At 38.0% G+C, this 20899-nt stretch overlaps 1 protein-coding gene across 1 annotated transcript in view; it reads left to right on the forward strand.

Annotated features, from left to right (window-relative positions):
* Positions 1-20899, forward strand: part of ARMC1 (armadillo repeat containing 1) — a 42766-nt gene that overhangs the window by 9224 nt on the left and 12643 nt on the right. The window contains exons 3-4 of the mRNA XM_015083956.3: positions 1940-2031; positions 16610-16799. Coding sequence (XP_014939442.2) covers positions 1940-2031; positions 16610-16799 — 282 coding nt within the window. The remainder of the gene's footprint in view (positions 1-1939; positions 2032-16609; positions 16800-20899) is intronic.

Consider the following 20899-nt stretch of genomic DNA (forward strand, 5'->3'; position numbering starts at 1 on the left):
GGTAACGTTTGTCCCTGTGGAGTTGGGATGTTCCTTGCTGACGGTTGTATTCACCAATTCAGAAATTCTGAATCTCCTTGTTCAAGAGTTAAAAAAAAATTTTTTTTTAAGTTTACTTATTTTGAGAGAGAGTGTGTGAGCAGGGGAGGGGCAGAGAGAGGGGGCGAATCTCAGGCAGGCACTATGCTATCAGCACAGACCCTATGCAGGGCTGAAATTCATGAAACTGACATCATGACCTGAGCAGAAAAATCAAGAGTCAAACGCGCAATCAGCTGAGCCACTCAGGTGCCCCTGTTCAAGAGTTTTTATAGAGCTTAATCTTCAGCACCTTCCTACTCCCAGTCAGTGGGTGGGGCTGAAAGTTCCCAGCCTCTAATCTCTTGGTCTTACTAGTGACCAGCCCCGTTCTGAGGCTATCTTGGGGCCTCAGCCTACCTCACTTCTTTTACATAAACCCAGGTGTGATCAAAAGGGCTGCTTTAGGAGTAACAAAAGAAACTGCTATCACTCAGAAAATTCCAGGGGTTTTAGGAGCTCTGCACCAGGGACAGGACAAAGACCAAATATTGATTGTTATTATGCTGCACCATCCTAACCTCCCCGCCTCTGATATCTGCATCCTTAACCCAGCAAGACCCCTGGGCTTCATTTGGGTTCCCCCTCCCTGTGCTAGTCTGAAAACTGCCTCCAAAGCAGTAAGGTGGGGCACTTACCGGGCCCCCCTCATACTTCTCTTCTCTCAGGGGTTACAGTCCTATGCCACCTCTTGTTCAGTGTGTTTAGTATATGTTGTCCTATTGGCTTTTTGTGGATGGAGGTCAGTTCCCATGGCAGTTAATCCTTTATAGACTGAAGTGAATGTCAAGGTTGGGAGGAGTTGCAGAAAGAATAGGAGATTTCGTAGATAGTACCATTTTCAGTAATCACCAGGCACTTGGGAAATGTAGTACAGAGGACCAGTAGCAAATGTGAAGGTCAGCAGGCTGAGATGGCAGAGTTGTGGATGGTGTAGCTCACAGATCACAGATGTATTCTTAAAAATCTGGTACCAAAGTATTTGGTAAGTGATGAGAGATTAGGAGGTCTGTAGAACAGCTAAATGAAATCCTTAGAGAATCAGCATGTGAAATACTTGAAAACTATACTTTTTTTTTAACGTTTATTTATTATTGAGAGACAGAGAGTGAGAGCAGGGGAGGGACAGAGAGAGAGGGAGACACAGAATCTGAAGCAGGCTCCAGGCTCTGTGCTGATTGCTCGGAGCTATCAGCACAGAGCCCGACATGGGGCTTGAACTCACAAACCGTGAGATCATGACCTAAGCCGAAGTTGGACGCTTAACCAACTGAGCCACCCAGGTGCCCCCAAAATATACTTTACATTTTAAGAGAAAAGTACCCTAGAAAAGTAAAATTTGACAAAGTAGAAATCTGTAAATTCATCTTTTGTTTTTCAATAAAAAAGGACACTTTAAAGGTGAATTGTAAAATTAAAAACAGTTCATTCTGTAAAGTTATTTTTATGTTTTGTCTCGCTCAGCAGTTTATTTTAATTAATATGTAAAAAGTATCTAGGGGGAAATGGTAGCTATTGAGACTACTCCCTAAAATTAATAAATGGAATGTGGTTTCCTATATCTCTGTCAAGATGAAGTGGTGAAAATAAAGCCAGGACAACCTAATTTTGACCTTACAGTAAGTTAGGGACCATTATTTCAAAGAGCAGATTCAGATACTTTAGCTAAAAGGATCATTTCTTCCCTAGGGGTCTGCTGTGATTATCGCATTTAAAGAAGAGTTTCTATATACTTCAAAACCAATTGATTGTAAAAACAAAAACTTATTTTTCATCTTTTTCCTCTTGTAGTAAGTTAGTAATGAGTTTAGTTTTGAATAGTCTGGAGTTGTAAATTAACCTGTCGCTGTTTTTGCTGTAGGCTCTTCGGTACTTGGCAGAATGCCGAGCTAACAGAGAGAAGATGAAAGGAGAACTGGGGATGATGTTAAGCTTGCAAAATGTTACACAGAAGTAAGTACAATAGATGGTGTCTCCTAAGGCAGTGGAAAAATGGATCTTCCTGTTAGATGTATGTTGTAATATACAGTGAAATGTAATACATCATTTCACTGGAATTTTTATTCTAATATGAAGGCATGCTTTTATGGGTTTTATGTCTAGGAGTGTTCTGATTGTCAGTCTTCTGATTATTCTTAAACATAGATATTAATAGTATTTATGAAAATGCTCAAATTTTATTTAAAATGTTGATAAACATGGTTCTTATGAATCATATTTTTAAAAAGAGAAAATCCTACCTTTAAGTTTTGTGAGGTATATGTAAACAGAGCAACATAGGTTACTAATCACATTTGAAAGTAAGCAGTGTTATAGTACCTTACAAAGTTCTTTTGCTACTTCATCCCTGTCTTACTCAAAAGAACCATCAGGAATAGACAAAGATGTGTGTGTGTGTGTGTGTGTGTGTGTGTATATATATATATATAAAGTATATATGTATATGTATGTATGTATATATATATGTATATGTATGTATATATATGCATATATATACATATAAGGGAATATTACTCAGCCATCAAAAAGAATGAAATCGTGCCATTTGCAACAGCGTGAATGAAGCTAAAATATATAAGTGAAATAAGTCAATCAGAAAGACAGATACCATATGATTTCGCTCATGTGGGAAGGTGGGGAAAAACGGGGGAGGGTAACAAACCATAAGAGACTTAACTATAGAGAACAAACAGGGTTGATGGAGGCAGGTGGGTGCGGGATATGCTAGAAGGGTGATGGGTAATAAGGAGGACACTTGTGATGAGCCCTGGGTATTGTATGTAAGTGATGAATCACTAAATTCTACTCCTGAAAACAATACTGTATGTTAACTAAAATTTAAAAAAAAAAAAAAAAACTTCATCAGTATCATGGCAAAAAAGGGCTTTTGATAAGATTTTCTGAGCATTATTAAGACATTTCTCAGAGACTTACAGGTATTTAATTTGAACTTTAGCAAATGGGTGGTTTTAATTGCACCTTTCAGCTTACTATGGTTTTCACATCCATTATCTTTTTATGTTACTTAAAACTTTTTGAGATAGATTTGGCAGATAACAATTTTATGGGTGAGGAAGATACAAAGAGTCCATGTTACTTGTCTGTAATCCTTCAGCTCTCTTGCCCCTGGGAGTGTCTGGTTTTGTTCCTTTCTTAGTCTTTGTTGATTTCCTGTTAGAAGACTAGGAACTGAAGATTAAGTGTTTTGATATTTCCACTTTGTCTGAAAGCAAAAAAGCTATGCTTCTGAGGCCTAATCTTACTTTGTATTTTGATCCTCTACTAGACATGACTGCCTTTAAAACTATGAAGGGTAATCATTTAATTTATCTGATTTAAAGTGAGTAATCACCAACACAACTGTCTTCTATTGGCATTCCATTTCCTGCCATGCAGTACTGAGAAATAAAGTGTCCCAGTACAAGGTATACAGATGAGGTATTTTACAACAATACAGGAGTTGTTACTCTTTAAATCCTTGCTCCCCACCCACCTGCCCAACTGCGTCTTTTTTTCATAGTTCTGTTAAAATTTTTCTATTTATTTTAAAAGGCTTTGGGTGCCATTTCAGAGTCTGTATTCACCTTTAGTTTCTTGCAAGGTCTGATGCAGCTCCCCACATCAGTCTCAGTCACAGCTAGCTTCTGAGCTACAAGGGTGGGATATGAAGTCTCCATTTACAACCTTCCACCTCACCTTGAAAGAATTCATTAGTTGTAAGTGTCCTGTTCACATCACAGTTCTAGTGCAAACCTAATCTCACATTGTGTCTTTGACACATCTGATGGTTTAGCTTATGCATAGATTCACCATGGAAACCGCCACAGCATTCTAGGGCATAAAAGGGTCAAGAATAATAAATATCCACTGTAAGTGACCACAAGAAAGAAATCTTGGAGTTTCTTTGGCTTGAGTGCTCACAAAAGTTCTTCTGTAATTCCCAAATGCTAAATGGTTAAATTATATCAGTGAAGAATCATCGAAACTGACTTCCAAGGCAGTGTGCTTTTTTTCTTGGTGTTCTTAGCTTCTGGATAAATTTTATTTTATTAATCTTATTTTTCAGAAATCTCTAAAATATTTGTTCTTATGGGGTCAGCTGCCTGATAGGATAGTTCTGTGGTGCCTTGATCTTTGATAATGACCAGATAGAGGCTGAAGTTTTTTTCTTGTTTTTATTGAAGTGATCAGTTAGGAATAAGTAATAGAAAGTATTAACTGTATCAATTGTGTTAATTATCTCTATGATTTGAGGTCAATTCCACCAGCAAAAATCTGGATTCTAGTTCTTACTTGAGACAAAGAATCTCTTTGACCCTAAGTTTCCTTATCTAAAGCCTATAGTAACACCTGCAAAGTGATTGAGGATCTAATGGATAATATATGTAGAAATGTTTTGTGTATCCTAAAAAGTTGTATAAAATGTTTCATTATTGTTTCTAGTATGCTTCGATGCCATATAGGTAACAATTTTGTTTTAAATGTTTACTTTTGAGAGAGAGAGGGAGAGCAAGAGAGAGCAAGAGCCAAGCGGGAGAGGGGCGGAGAGAGAGAGGGGAACAGAGAATGCGAAGCAGGCTCCCTGCTGTCAGCATCGAGCCCAATGGAGGGCTTGAACTCTTGAACCACAAGATCATGACCTGAGCCAGTCAGACACTCAACTGACTCAGTCACCCAGGCACCCCCATATAAATTAACTATTTTTACTGGCATATTAGCTCTTTTGGAAACAGTCAAAGATTTAAGCATAGCATGGATGCTTCTGTAGTGCAGTTTTATTCATATGATGAACTTAAGGTTGTGTTGTCCTTTAACAGGTATAGTTATTGAAGTTGAAAATTTATGTGGTAAAAATTATTTAAATGTAAGAAATTCCATGAAAAAAAATTAATGTTAATATGTTAAAATGTACTTTAAATCTGAACTTTAAAGATTTAGAGCAAGTTTTAGAGGTTGCATAGATTAAACCTGTAAAACAATTTTTTTTGATTGGCTAATGTTCTGGTAGATATGTGTATGTGTGTGTGTGTGTGTGTGTGTATATGTGAGAGAGACGTTTATAAAATAGTAGGGAGACTACTTATATTTTTGTAAGAGAAGTGGTGTGTCCATTCAGGTCATTATCTTGGCTTATCATCTGGAAAAGAGATCTTGAAATGGAGTTAGAAATGGAAGAGATTTGTTGTGGGGTAAGGCCTATAAAGATAGAGGAGGATGAAGCAGGATTAGACTCCAGTCTTTAGACTTCAGTGCGGATCTGTCATCTGTAAAAGGATAATGGAGAGGAAACCAAGTGAGGCAAGGAGAGTCTCAGATTGCAGTGCAGATCTGATAGTCAACTCAAAGGGGAGCTCACAGCAAGGATTGCCCTGTGAATGAGACTTGCACTGGGCAGAAATGGCCACCTAGTGTCCCCACTGCTCAGTCATTGGCTGGGGCCTGCCTGTGAAGAGCCAGGCCTTGGTATAAAAGCTTGAATGGTGTGATGGATCTCAAAGCAATGACAGCTGCTACTCCACTTTCTGCACCCAAAGGGCAAGCAAGCTTTTCTTTTCTTTTCTTTTCTTTTCTTTTCTTTTCTTTTCTTTTCTTTTCTTTTCTTTTCTTTTTTCATTTAATGTTTATTCATTTTTGAGAGAGAGAGAGAGACAGAGTGTGAGCCAGGGAGGGGCAGAGAGAGAGGGAGACACAGAATCTGAAGCAGGATCCAGGCTCTGAGCTGTCGGCACAGAGCCTGATGCGGGGCTCAAACTCCCAAACCGTGAGATCGTGACCTGAGCTGAAGTCAGACACTTAGCTTAACCAATTGAGCCACCCAGGAGCCCCAAGCAAGCTTCTTTCTTAAAGGGAGATCCATGCAGTGTATCTCCTTGGCTGCCACAGTGACTTAGTTTTATAACTCAAAGTGTGTTTTTTTCGGACAGTGTGGTGATCATCTTAGAAATTTATTGCTATATTTGAATGTTTTTAGAAGGTTAATAAAAACTGAGTTTTGGCTCGTAAACATTAAGACTGTGAAGTATTAGAGAAGTATTGGAATCAGGTTTTGGCTCAGCATGTTTAACTTGTTGTGAACTGTCTCATGGCATGGACTTGATTTTCTTTTAGGAAATTAGGTTGGTCTGGCATTTTTCTTATCTTTTCATCTACTTGGTTCTTTTGGGTACCTTTATTAAAAATCAGAACGTGGGGCACCTGGGTGGCTCAGTCAGTTAAGCGTCTGACTTTGGCTCAGGTCATGATCTTGCGGTCTGTGGGTTCGAGCCCCGTGTCAGGCTCTATGCTGACAGCTCAGAGCCTGGAGCCTGCTTCAGATTCTGTGTCACCCTCTTGCTCTCTGCCCCTCCCCCACTCGCACTCTCTGTCTCTCAAAAATAAATAAACACTAAAAAAAAATTTTTTTTAAATCAGAATGAAAAATTCTCATATATGGTAGGGTGAGTTTTATATATGCATAACTGCTTTGGTAAATATGTGTTCTTTAGACATTTTGCATTGTGTCATGTGTGTTACTCAGATGTCTGATCTATTGATCTCCTAACTTAACTAGTTTATGAATGAATTGGCATCCCATTATTATATAGATCACTTTGGTAAGCCATAGCACAAGAGATTTATATTATATACCCTAATTGCTTTCTTTGATATGGTTGTCCCATGAAAGCCAGCCAGTTAGGATGTGATTCCAATCAGTATTTCTATTTGGGAGTACTGAGTTAGGGAGAGTTTTAGCTATGATTCTATGGAACTCTGCAACTAAGGAAGTGTAAAAATCTCCCCATATTCCAGAAAGACCCATGGAACATAATATGCTGCTCTTTTGACTGAAGGGAAACCTTTCACTTGGCAGTGATTGAAAGGGAAACCAAACTGCAAAAGTAGGTGTGGAAAGTGGACATTATTCTTCACATGGGAAGCTGAGAAAAATATAAACTAGGAGAAATTCTGCATACTAAAATTTTGAGCCTTAATCACTGTCTTATGTTTTGTTACAGAATTTTGCTGAGATTTTAACATTTATTTAACAGCAGGTTTCCTTGTGTCTATTGATGCTTATGGATTGATAGTTGAATTGACTCCAAAGTCACTATTACTTTCAGTTCTCTGTCATTGAGAATAAATCTGGCATTATGTTTTAATTTTAATCTCTTCCATAAATAACATTTCATTAGAGGTTAGAACCTTTTTACATTTTATTTTTTAGTTTTGGATTCCTTTTTTGGAGACAGTTTTCAAAATGTTGACTTAGGAGAACATCTAAATCAGGTTAAGACAATTTGTATTGGTATTTATAGGACATTGTAATTTGTATTTTAGGAGTAATAGTTCTGCTATAAGATGCATTTTATAAAAGTGCTTGTGAATATCTAGTATGAAATATACTATAAGTAAAAGCTGCTTCAATAAAATGTGGCATCTCAACTTTAAAATATCTCATTTCATCTGGAAAACTTCCTAAAATCCTAGATTTTGAAACAGTGCCATAATAAACAATGGTCTATTCTTCTTGCTAAAATCTTGGAAGAAAAGTCTGTGCTTAATTTCTTTGTGTTCTTTATTTCCTTATGTGGTTTTTACTTCTTGTTTCTGTGTTCTTTTTAAAAAGTAGTTAAAATTTCTTTCATTTCATTTATTTATTTAATGTTCATTTTATTTTAGAGAGAACGCAAGTGGGGGAGAGAGAGAGAGAGAGCGCGCGCGAGAGAGTCTTAAGCAGGTTCCTTGCTCAGCATGGAGCATAGTGCAGGGCTTGATCCCATGACCTGAGCTGAAATCAAGAGTCAGGTGCTCAACTAACTGAGCCACGTAGGCACCCCTTACTTTGTTTGATCAGTATGCAAGCCCTGTTCTCATTGTTTCTATTTGCCTGGTCAACATTTGCCCATTCCTTTATTTCCGAATCACTTTGTTTTAGTTTTTTGAGCCAAATGGAAAATCTTTTTGTTTTACTTGGTGAACTAAGTCCGTTTATATTGAGTGATTGATATATTTAATCTTCATTCATTTTTGTGATAGTTACTGTGTATGTTATGTTGTAGTAGTTGTGTTTTTTTCTCTGCATGAGGTTTTCTTCTTTTACTTTGAAAAAAATTTTTTTTAATTTAGAGTTTATTTATTTATTTTGAGAGAGAGCACACAAGTAGGGAAGGGGCAGAGAGAGAGGGAGAGAGAGAATCCCAAACAGGCTCCACGTTCAGCCTGCATTGGAGTCCAATGCAGGGCTCGATCTCACACGCCATGAGACCATGACCAAAGCTGAAATCAAGAATCGAAGCTCAACTGACTAAGCCACCCAGGTGATCCTTACTTTGAAAATTTCTTCTCATACTTCATATGGTTTGTTTTACTGTTACAGTGGTTGCTCTTGTACTTATACTTTTAAAAAATATTCTAAGTTGTCTGTTTTCTTATTTAAACTTCCACTATCTTGATTGTTAGTTTTAATGGTAATTTTTTGATTCCCACCTGTTATGTGTTCCATAGTCACTAAACTTTTTCTACTTTAGTCTTTTCTTCTCCCTTGTCCTTTTTTTAAATTTTTTTTTTCAACGTTTATTTATTTTTTTTGGGACAGAGAGAGACAGAGCATGAATGGGGGAGGGGCAGAGAGAGAGGGAGACACAGAATCGGAAACAGGCTCCAGGCTCTGGGCCATCAGCCCAGAGCCCGACGCGGGGCTCGAACTCACGGACCGTGAGATCGTGACCTGGCTGAAGTCGGACGCTTAACCGACTGCGCCACCCAGGCGCCCCCCCTTGTCCTTTTTTTTAAAAAAATTGTTTGAGTATAGTCAACACACAATGTTACATTAGTTTCAGGTGACTCCTTTTTTTTTTAAGTTGGATTATTTCTGCTTTGTCAAACATTGATATGTTCTTTCATTCTCTTTCCCACCTTTGTTTTAAACTTAGATCCACAGTTAAATATAGAAAATGCTCATTGTCCTTTTGCAAAAGTTTTTCTGGTCATCTCTTGGTTTAAGCTCATTGTCTAGTAGATTGCTCAAGAAAGGCTCAAATATTCCTTGACTTCTTTCATGTTTAAAACCCCTTTTCTGTAACTTTAATACTTAAAGGACAGCTGGACTGGATCCATGGCTCACCTTTTGTTTTCTTGAGATTCTTGAAAATGTTGCTCTGCTTTGCCTTGATTTTTATTCTTTTTTTTTTTTTTTTTTTTTTGAGAAATCCAATGCCAATATATTTTATAAAAGGTAAGGGCAGTAGTGGTAGTTAATATATATTATCAGGAGCACTCTTCCATATAACCATTTACCTGCAATATCATTCTTTTTTTTTTTTCATGTTTACTTTTTATGAGAGAGAGAGAAAGAGAGAGAGACAAGAGCATGAGCAGGGGAGGGGCAGAGAGAGAGGGAGACACAGAATCCAAAGCAGGCTCCGGGCTCTGAGCTAGCAGCACAGAGCCTGATGTGGGGCTTGGACTCCGAACCGTAAGATTGTGACCTGAGCCGAAGTCAGATGCTTAACCGACCGAGCCACCCAGGTGTCCCTTGCAATATCATTCTTAATGGCTGTGGTTACATTCCACATGCTTTGTAGTTTTTTTTAAGTGTCTTTTTTGTAATTATTTAGAACAGAGGTTGGCAAATTTTTTTCTGTGAAAAGCCAGTAAATGTTTTAGGCTTTGCTAGACATAACAGTCCCCGTTGGAACTACCCTGGTGGGTCAAAACAGCCATGGTTACTATATAAATGAATAGGCTTTGGCTCAAGGATCATAGGTGCCCTGCCTTGGATTTCATTGTTACCTAAACAGAGCTGTTGATTTCCTTCTTAGAACCCTTTTTAATTTAGGACTGTTTTTTGCATTGAAAAACGAGGGATAATTTTCTGGGCTGCATAAATGTTACCAGAACACTTCTTAGCAAACAACACCGAAAAGAAAAGCAAAAGCAACTCCTAAAGGAAAATTTAAGATGTTTTTCAAGATGATAGATAGCAAGTCTTCAACAGTAAAATGATATATTCATTGATTTTATGTAGTATGTGGAGGTTTTAACTGGCCTTTATGAGCAATATGAAATGTTTATATAGCGGCATCTAGAATTAGAGTGAATTGCTGTTTATGACCAATAAGGATATATATTCAGAATTAAGATTATTTTTGATATATAATAAAGGTCAAGTTTCTTATAGTTGTGTTTTATGAATAGCATGAACCTTTTCAGTATGGATAACTAATTAGAAAAAGTGGTGAGGAATCAGTATACTTCATTATTTAATAGAAAATTACTGAGAACAAAATTCCAATTACTTAGATGAAAGAAATTTTCAAGATAGTCTTTTTTTCTGATGTCACATTTTAAAGACTGAACTAAATCCAGGGCATTAATCAGCTCTTTCAATTTGCAATTGCCTAAGAAGATGAGGGCAATTAATTCTTGTTTAATTATACAGTCTCTCATATTTATGGCCAAATATACCATAAAACTCTAGACTTTTTCTTTTTGAATGTTTTGAATGATAGTATTTGAACAGTAATTTTTTTTTTAAAGACTAGCTTCCAAATCTGTAGATGGTCTTGGATTTTTCTTTTTGGTTTTAAAAGCATTTTTTAAAAGTAAGGAAATAATTTATAATTGATTTGTTGGGGGAAAAAAAAGGTATAATTGATTTGTTGAACGGGTACTTCACAGTGCCCTGATCACGAAGTAACTGTAATTAAATTTGCTTATATGCTTTTGTAAATTTAATTTTGCCTAAGACAAAATTTTACTTAGTTTTGAGAGGGATCTGGGCCTGTAAATAGATCTCTTAACCGTTTCATAGGAAGGGTAGCAATAAAATTAGTCCTATGAGGTACACCTGAAAACCATATGTAATAGTGAGGCCATCGTGTTGATTATGTTATTCTTTTAAAATCTTTTGGTTTTAAGTAGGTAGAAATTGAAAATCTTCCAGAAGGGAATTTATTACTGTGTGAAAATGATGAGATTTTGGAATTATGAAACAAGTTAAAAATGGTGGTCATAGGAGTATTTATTTCATAGAACCATTTTTCTAATTATCTGTAATTGCTTTGTTTAAGCAAACATAAGATGTGTGACTATAAGTAAAGTTTTGTTGTAAATCCTTAATTTTCTTGTTTTCTGTTTTTTGGTAAATCTGTAATTTTTTTTTTAAGATTTTATTTTTAAGCAATCTTTACACCCCACGTGGGAGTCGAACTCACAAACCTAAGATCAGGAATTGTGTGCTCTACCACCTAAGCCAGCTGGGTGCCCGAAATCCTTAATTTCCTAAATGAAAATAGGTGCGAGTAGCCTCTGTAGCAGCACAGGCAATTGTAAATGCACATATATCACCTTTGCACATTGTTCTTATGAATAAATGGAATTCTCTTCCCTCGCTCTGTTGCTACTAATGTGGAAACTGGTAATACAGGTGTATGAGAGAATTAAGCCCCAGAGCCCTAAGGAATCCAATAGATGTACAGATTATCTTCTCTCCTGTGAATCTAGAATGGTTTTAACTCTATACCATCCTTTGGAGAATTGAGAAAATTGTCACTTATAGTTTTTGTAGAGCTAATTTCTTTTGCAGGACCTTAGAAAACGTGTCAGAGAAATGGTTTATGAGACATATGGGAGTAATAATCAGGAAAAGGAAGGTTAACTTAAAGAAGTTGACAGCAGAGGTAATCTTCCCTTTTTTTCTAAAAATTCTGTCTCGTATGGTAGTCGTTAGCCACATGTGGCAACTTAAATTTAAATTAAAATTAAATTTAAAAACCAATATTTCACTTGTACCAACCTTCTTCCAAGTATTTAATATTCATGTGACTAGTTTACTACATTTCCATCATCTCAGAAAGTTATGTTGGTCAGTACTGTCCTGACATTTTTTGGGGGTTTTTTTGCTTTTTTTTTTTTTTTTTTTAGAGAGAGGGCACAAATGAGTGAGGACAGGGAAAGAGGGAACCAGGGCTCACTCAATGCGAAGCTTGTGTTCACCCATAGTGGGGCTCGAGCTCACTTCAAATTGGGGCACAAGCTCATGAACCATGAGATCATGACCTGAGCCGAAGTCCGATGCTTAACTGACTGAGCTACCCAGGAGTCACAAAACTTCTCTTTTAAATTTTTATTTAGGGGCATCTGGGTGGCTCGGTTGGTTAAATATCTCTTTTTTTTTCTTTAATTTTTTTTTTTTAACGTTTATTCATTTTTGAGAGAGAGAGACAAGAGTGCAAGTGGGGGTGGGGCGGAGAGAGAGGGAGACACAGAATCTGAAGCAGGATCAAGGCTCTGAGCTCTCAGCACATAGCTTGACAGGGGCTCAAACTCATGAACCATGAGATCATGACCTGAGCTGAAGTCGGGTGCTTAACTGACTGAACCACCCAGGCTCCCAAACCTCTCACTCTTGATTTCAGCTCAGGTCATGATCTCCCAGTTTGTGAGTTCAAGCCCTGCATCGGCTTCTGTGCTTACAGCAGGGAGCCTGCTTGGGATTCTTTCTCTGACCCTCCCTAATGCTCTCTTTCTCTCAAAATAAATAAATATATTTTTAAAATTTATTTAAAAACATTTTTTATTGTAGAGAGAGTGAGCGAGCACAAGGCGGGGGGTGGGGGGAGGGAGAGAGAGAATCCCAGGCAGGGTCCATTCTTAGCATGGAGGTTCCATCCCATGACCCTGGGATCATGGCCTGATTCAGGATCAAGAGTCAGACCCCCTTGGGGCGCCTGGGTGGCTCGGTCGGTTAAGTGTCCGACTTCGGCTCAGGTCATGATCTCACGGTCTGTGAGTTTGAGCCCTGCGTTGGGCTCTGTGCTGACAGCTCAGAGCCCGGAGCCTGTTTTGGATTCTGTGTCTCCCTCTCTCTCTGCCCCTCCCCTGTTCATGCTCTGTCTCTCTCTGTCTCAAAAATAAATAAATGTTAAAAAAAAAAATTAAAAAAAAAAAAAAAAAAGAATCAGACCCTCAACCAGCTGAGCCACCCAGGTATCCCTAAAACTTCCTTGCCTAACTGTTTAAAAGGCTATTTTTTTGTTTTGGATTACTTTTTTTTTTTTTAATTTTTTAAATGTTTATTTAGTTTTTGAGAGAGACAGAGCACGAGTGGCAGAGGGGCAGAGAGCGGGGAGACACAGAATCCAAAGCAGGCTCCAGGCTCTGAGCTGTCTGCACAGAGCTGGATGCGGGGCTCGAACTCACAGACTGTGAGATCATGACCTGAGCCGAACTGACTGAAGCCGCCCAGGTGCCCCTGTTTTGGATTACTTTTATTTCATAGATTATATTCTTAACAAGTTCCAGTAGAAGAATTACAGAGTCAAAGAGTATTTGGAAAACAATATTTTTCCAGTATTACCAATTATATTCTTACCAGTAGTTTACATTTTATTGAAAATTGTCAAACATTGGTGGATCACTACATTGCTGTTCTCCTATTCTACTCTCTCCAATTCTAGATCAGTTTAAAAAAAATGTTAAACCATCTCTGTTCTTTGAGGTTGACATAAGATGGATGGCTTGGGTGGGTACATAAACTCACTGAAAATGTAGAAAATTTTTATATTTGCATTTTTTGTGAAACATTCTCTAATTTTACACCAGATTGTCAAGGGGTTAGTAACCCTGTATGGTTTAGAACTACTCTTACAGTTGTTATTCTGCAGAATAGGAACATAATAATTTGATGTTACTGTGTTTTAATATTTTATGTCCCTACTGCTTCATCTGGAAACAAAGTTTTTCAAATAGTGTATGTGCATTTCAAAAATTTTATAGGAAGCTCATTAGTTGAATCTTCTATTTGATGATTTTTTAATTTGATGCAAACACTTGAAAACAATATTGGTGGTGAAGAGGGGTAGCAAAGACACTGGTTTTTTTCTCTCTTAAATTCTTGAGTATCTGTAACCACTGTCCTCATATTCTACAACTTTTGGTTGGCTAGTATTTAAAATATCTCAGAACTAAAAAAAATAAAAGGGGGCTACTGGGTGGCTCAGTTGGTTGAGCGTCTGACTTCGGCTCAGGTCATGATCATGCTGTCTGTGAGTTCGAGCCCCGTGTCGGGCTCTGTGCTGACAGCTCAGAGCCTGGAGCCTGCTTCGGATTCTGTGTCTCCCTCTCTCTTTGCCCCTTCCCCGCTCATGCACGCACACGCTGATAAACAAACGTTAAAAAAAAATTAAAAAAAAAAAAAATCTCAGAACTGCAGTGACCTTTTCAGTACTGTGAAACAGCTATCAGAAGAGTGCTGAGACATTTCACCCCCCCCCCACCTCAAAATAGTCCTTTTGATAGCTTCTTGCAGTACACAGTCAAAATCATTCAAAGTAATCTGTGTGGTCAACGGTAGCCCAGAAAAGCACATGGTATAGTAAATTGAGTGCTTGGAAAATTGCCAGATTAGTACCCCTGGAACTGAAGCTCTGTATAGCTTAGAAGGTTTATAGTCTGAATATCAGAAATTGAAGTGTTCTTGCTCATTCAATAAACGGATGGCAAAAAGTTTTGTGAGGCTTTGTGGAAGGTAAAGAGAGAATACATATCCATTCTTCAAAAGAAAAAAAGAAAATTATGATCAATAGTATAAGCACAATCATAGTACTTTAAATGTAGAAGGTGGAATGGATTGTTGGGGTGGGAAAGCTTCACAAAGAAGATGGTGGTTGAGGTTGAACCTTCAAAGAAGGAGGAAGAGTTAAAAAGCTTATGTCTTTTGGTTGAGGAAAAGGCATCTGTAAAAGGTGTTCATAAAAAGACAAAATGAGCTGATGTTGGCAGAGCTGAATGGGGACAGATTTTAAAGCCTTGAATGTATGTTATAAGGTTTGGATTAATTAAGCTTATCTGTAAGTGAAATGAGGGTTATTTTTTATAGTTATGTATATTTACTGTTTATTCAACTAATAAGTGTTAGATCTGTGCTGTCCAGTATGGTATACACTTGCCACACATGGCGATTTAAATTTAATTCAAAGTAAATAATCATGTTTTTAATTGTGATTGGTCAGTAGCCTCATGTGGTGAGTGGACAGTGCAGCTATCAAACATTTCTATCAGTGCAGAAAGTGTTTTGGACAGCATGGCACCAGATGTTTATTTGAGGACCTATAGTAGGATTTAAGAGTTAAGAATGGAGGAGCTCCTGGTGGCTCAGTGGGTTAAGCATCTGACTTTGGCTCAGGTCACAATTTGTGAGTTCGAGCCCCCCATCATCGGGCTCTGTGCACTCTGTCCCCCCTTCCACCCCGCTTCCCCTCCCCTGTGTGCCTGCACTCTCTCTCTTTCAAAAATAAACATTAAAAATTAAAAAAAGTTTAAGAATGAAAGCTTTTGTTTTTAGTTGTGTGTGTTTTTTTTAAAGAATTTTGTTTTTAATGTTAATTTATTCTTGAGGGAGAGAGAAGGAGAGACACAGAATCTGAAGCAGGCTCCAGGCTCCGAGCTGTCAGCACAGAGCCCAATGCGTGGCTCGAACTCACCAGCCGAACTCACCAGCCGTGAGATAATGACCTGAGCTGAAGTCAGACGCTTAACCAGCTGAGCCACCCAGGTGCCCCAGTTGTGGTTTTATAATATCTTCATGCTTTGTAAAAGATACGTAAAAAATGTAAATTAAGAAACAATTTGAATTTATTAAGAAATCTCTTTTTTATAATGATTCTAATATGAATGATCCTCTCCTAATTTGTTTTCTCCTTTTGGTTTTTTATGTGTTGTACTTTCTTGAAGGTCAGGGGATCTTCAAATTATATTAACGTTAATCCAGGGACAGGTTCTAATCTAATCTTTTTTTTTTTTTTTCAACGTTTATTTATTTTTGGGACAGAGAGAGACAGAGCATGAACGGGGGAGGGGCAGAGAGAGAGGGAGACACAGAATCGGAAACAGGCTCCAGGCTCTGAGCCATCAGCCCAGAGCCTGATGCGGGGCTCGAACTCACGGACTGCGAGATCGTGACCTGGCTGAAGTCGGATGCTTAACCGACTGTGCCACCCAGGCGCCCCATCTAATCTAATCTTTTTAGTTGATTTCCTGTTTAATGATTTTGATTAAATGTGCTTTTATTTATTTTTTTATTAAAAAACTTTCTTTAAGTTTTTATTATTTTTTTTAACATTGATTTATTTTTGAGAGAGACTGAACATTAGTAGGGGAGGGGCAGAGAGAGGACACACAGAATCTGAATCAGGCTCCAGGCTCTGAGCTGTCAGCACAGAGCTCGCCATGGGGCTCAAACTCACAAACTCTGAGATCATGACCTGAGCTGAAGTCGGATGGTCAACTGACTGAGCCACCCAGGTGCCCCTGAATGTGGTTTTATACTATTATAGTGATGAGTTTTGAATCTCAGTAAACCATGGTTTTAAAATTAGAAGACCTTATTATCAACTAACTGCTTTTTCAATGTTGATTATTCTAGGTATTTCCTTTAAATTGAATGAAACATCAGAATGAAGAAAACAAGGCTCTGCAAAGTTGAATAAAATTACAGAATCAATAGAGGTGACCGGACTAGTTTATTAATTTATATGTGTTTCTTTCCAAGGTCTACAACTCCAGGAGAAACAAAACTGCTGGCTTCTGAAATTTATGACATTCTCCAGTCTTCCAGTATGGCAGATGGTGATAGTTACAATGAAATGAATTCACGTAGAAGGAAAGCTCAGTTTTTCCTGGGAACTACAAACAAACGTGCCAAAACAGTGGTTTTGCACATAGATGGTCTTGATGATACGGTAAGACTTTTATAAACACATGGTTCATAAGGTAGGGTCAGGAAGCAGATGATCCCTTTTGACATATCATCAGAAGGTTGTAGTAGCCTAAGGCTATGTAACAATCCCTATGTCATTTACTTTACGTCATCTCATCACATAGACATTTTATTACCTCACATCATCACAAGAAGAAGGTGAATATAGTATGATATTTTGAGAGAGATCACATTCATATAACTTGTTACAATGTATTGTTACAATCGTTCTATTATTTATCTCTTACTCTGCCTAATTTATTTATTTTTTAAATGTTTATTTTAGAGAGAGAGAGAGAGAGAGTGAGTGACCATGAGTAGGGGAGGGGACGGAGGATCTGAAGTGGTCTCTGCACTGACAGCAGAGACCCCAGTGTGGGGCCCGAACTAATGAACCACAAGATCATGACTTGAGCTGAAGTTGGACATTCAACTGACTGAGCTGCCCAGCACCCCTGTGTCTAATTTATAAGTAAACTTATCGTATGAATGTGCAGGAAAAGAACATAGTATGTATAGGTTTGGGTACTTTCTGCAGTTTCAGGCATCCCCTGGGGGTCTTGGAACAGATCTCCTATGGATAAGGTATGGGGGGGGAGGTGGGGAACTACTGTAAATAGGTTCTTCACTGACACCAGCGATCTTTTTTTTTTTTTATTTTTTTTTAATGTTTACTCATTTTTGAGAGACAGAGACAGAGCATGAGTGGGGAACGGGCAGAGAGAAAAGGGGACACAGAATTGGAAGCAGGCTCCAGGCTCCGAGCTGTCAGCACAGAGCCCGACGCGGGGCTCGAACTCCCAGACTGCGAGGTCATGACCTGAGCCGAAGTCGGACGCTCAACTGACTGAGCCACCCAGGCATCCCACCAGCAATCTTTTTATTTTTATTTATTTATGTATTTTTTCAGCAGTCTCGAAGAATAAATTCCAGAGGGGCATTTTGTTCTAAAGGTGTCAGTTAATCAGAGGATGTAACAAGAAGAAATAGACACATCCACAAGTAGAGCTGGAGATTTCAACACCACTCTCAATTAATAGAACAAGTATACAGAAAATCAGTTAAGGATATAGATGACTCAAATAGTACTAACAACCACCTTAACCTCATCGGCATTTATGGAACACCCTCCAGCCACAAGGTAGTATCCATTCTTTTCACATACACATGGAACTTTTACCAAGGTAGACCTTATTGTGGGTCATAAAACAAGTCTTAATCAATTTAAAAGAACTATGCAAAGTATGTTCTCTGAGCACAGTGAAAAACAAATTAGAAATCAATAACAGGTATTTGGAAAATCCCCCAAATATTTTGGAAACTAAATAATTTATTTCTAAAATAATCCCTGAGTCATGGGGGCGCTTGGGTGGTTCAGTCAGTTAAGCGTCCGCCTCTTGATTTCAGCTCAGGTCATGATCTCACGGTTCCATGAGTTCAAGTCCCACATTGGGCTCTGCACTGACAGCTTGGAGCCTGGAGCCTGCTTCGGATTCTGGGTCTCCCTCTCTCTCCGCCCCTGCCCTGCTCATGCTCGCTCACTCGCTCTCTCTCTCGCTCTCTCAAAAATAAACATTAAACAAATTTAAAAAAAAAATCCCTAAGTCAATGAGGAAATCAGAAGAGAAATGATAAACATTTTGAATTGAATGAAAAGGAAAATGTAGTATCAAAATTTGTGGGAAGCCACCAAAGCAGTGTTTAGAGGGTAATTCATTAGCACCAAATGTCTAATTATTTATATATAAGAGAGATAAGGTCTCAGTGACTTAAGTTTCTACCTTAAGAAACTAGATAAAAAAAAGAAAAAGCAAATTAAATCTAACTTAAGCAGAAGAGAAGAAACAAATCAGTGAAATGAAAAATGGAGAAAAACTAATGAAATCAAAAGCTGATTCTTTGACATGATCAATAAAATTGATAAATTTGTAGCCAAACTGATCAGGAATAAAAGAAGTCACAAATTGATACCAGAAATAAGAGAGAGAAAACATCACTATAGATCCTGTAGACATTAAAAAGAAAATAAATGGGAGCGCCTGGGTGGCTCAGTCAATTAAGCATCCTACTCTTGATTTTGGCTCAGGCCATGATCTCTGGGTTTGAGAGTTCAAGCCCCCTATTGGACTCTGTGCTGCCGGTGTGGAACCTGCTTGGGATTCTCTCTCTCTTTCTCACTCTTTACCCCTCCCCTGCTTGCTGTCTCTCTCTCTCAAAATAAATAAAGAGACTTCTAAAAAAATCTAAAAAGAGGCGCACCTGGCTGGCTCAGTTGGTTAAGTGTCTGACTTCAGCTCAGGTCATGATCTCATGGGTCCTGAGTTTGAGCCCCACATTGGGCTCTGTGATGACAGCTCAGAGCCTGGAGCCTGCTTCCGATTCTGTGTCTCCTCTCTCTGCCCTTCTCCTGCTCACACACTCTCTCAAAACTAAATAAACATTAAAATAAAAAAATAAAAAATTTAAAAAGAAAATAAATGAATATTTTAAATAACTTTATGCCAATAAATTTGATAATGTAGATGAAACAGGAAAATGTTTTTAAAAACACAGATTGCCAAGGTTTATTCAAGAAGAAATGGATAACATGAATAGCTCAATACGTATTAAAGAAATTGAATTTGTAATTAAAAACCTTTCCATAAAGAAAACTTTTGTCCTAGATAGCTTCACTGGTGAATATATTCAATGTATTCTAATATAGACTATTTTAATAATAGAATACTGCAATACTCCTACAGGGTAGTTTCTTCTGAACTCATTGTACATTGTCTGCTTTTAATGTTAGCTACTTCTGCTTGCTTCTGATTAGTGTGTCTTCTTTTTTATTTATTTATTTTTTTTTTTTTTAAATTTTTTTTTTCAACGTTTTTTATTTATTTTTGGGACAGAGAGAGACAGAGCATGAACGGGGGAGGGGCAGAGAGAGAGGGAGACACAGAATCGGAAACAGGCTCCAGGCTCTGAGCCATCAGCCCAGAGCCTGATGCGGGGCTCGAACTCACGGACCGTGAGATCGTGACCTGGCTGAAGTCGGACGCTTAACCGACTGCGCCACCCAGGCGCCCCTGATTAGTGTGTCTTCTATTTGTGTCTGTATTTCAAGTAGATTTCTTACAGGCACCATATAGTAAGGCCTTGCCTTTTTATCCATTCTGAAAATTTCTGCCTTTTAACTGGAGTGTTGGGGTTATCTTTAATATGATTGTTTGTATGGTTGTGTTTAAAACAACCATCTTGCTAATTCCTTTCTTTCTTTCTTTTTTTTTTTTTTAAGTTTATTTAAGTACTCTCTGCATCCAGCGTGGGGTTTGAACTCCCGACCCTGAGATCGTTTGGACACTCCTGTGACTGAACTAGCCAGGCACCGTGCCCTTGCAAATTACTATTTGTCCAATCAGTTCTTTGTTCCCTTTTCCTGCCTTTTGGACTACTGGATGTTTTTTATGATTTCATTTTATTTACTTTGTTGGCTTCTTAGGTACAGTTCTTCCTTTCTTTTTGTTGGTTGATGTAGGGTTTATTTTATGTATCTTTTTTTTTTTTAATGTTTTTATTTATTTTGGAGAGAGAGAGCACCTGCAGAGCACGAGAGAGGGAGAGGGAGACACAGAATCTGAAGCAGGTTGCAGGCTCTAAGCTGTCCGTACAGAGCCCGACATAGGGCTCGAACATAGGGATCGAACAAGTTTGATCAGGTCAGGCTAGATCATGACCTGGGCGGAAGTCGGATGCCTACCTGACTGAGCCACCCAGGCACTGCCCCTATTTTATATATCTTTAACTTACTATAGTGTAGCTTCAATTAATATATCACTTCATGCATAGTATAGGACACTTAAAACATTATACTTCCATTTCTCCTTTCTCTGCGTCTATGCAGTTGTTAACATGTTTTTGCTTCCACATATGTCATAAACCCCAAATACATTGTTATTACTTTAAATAGTCTATTTTTTTTTATTGTGGTAAAATACACATAGCATGAAATTTACTGTCTTTTTAAAAAAAATTTTTAAATTTTTTTGATGTTTATTTTTGAGAGAGAGAGAGCGCCAGAGAGAGCACATGAGCGGGATAGGG

The sequence above is a fragment of the Acinonyx jubatus genome, chromosome F2 (genome assembly GCF_027475565.1).
Source record: "Acinonyx jubatus isolate Ajub_Pintada_27869175 chromosome F2, VMU_Ajub_asm_v1.0, whole genome shotgun sequence".
Classification (NCBI taxonomy): domain Eukaryota; kingdom Metazoa; phylum Chordata; class Mammalia; order Carnivora; family Felidae; genus Acinonyx; species Acinonyx jubatus.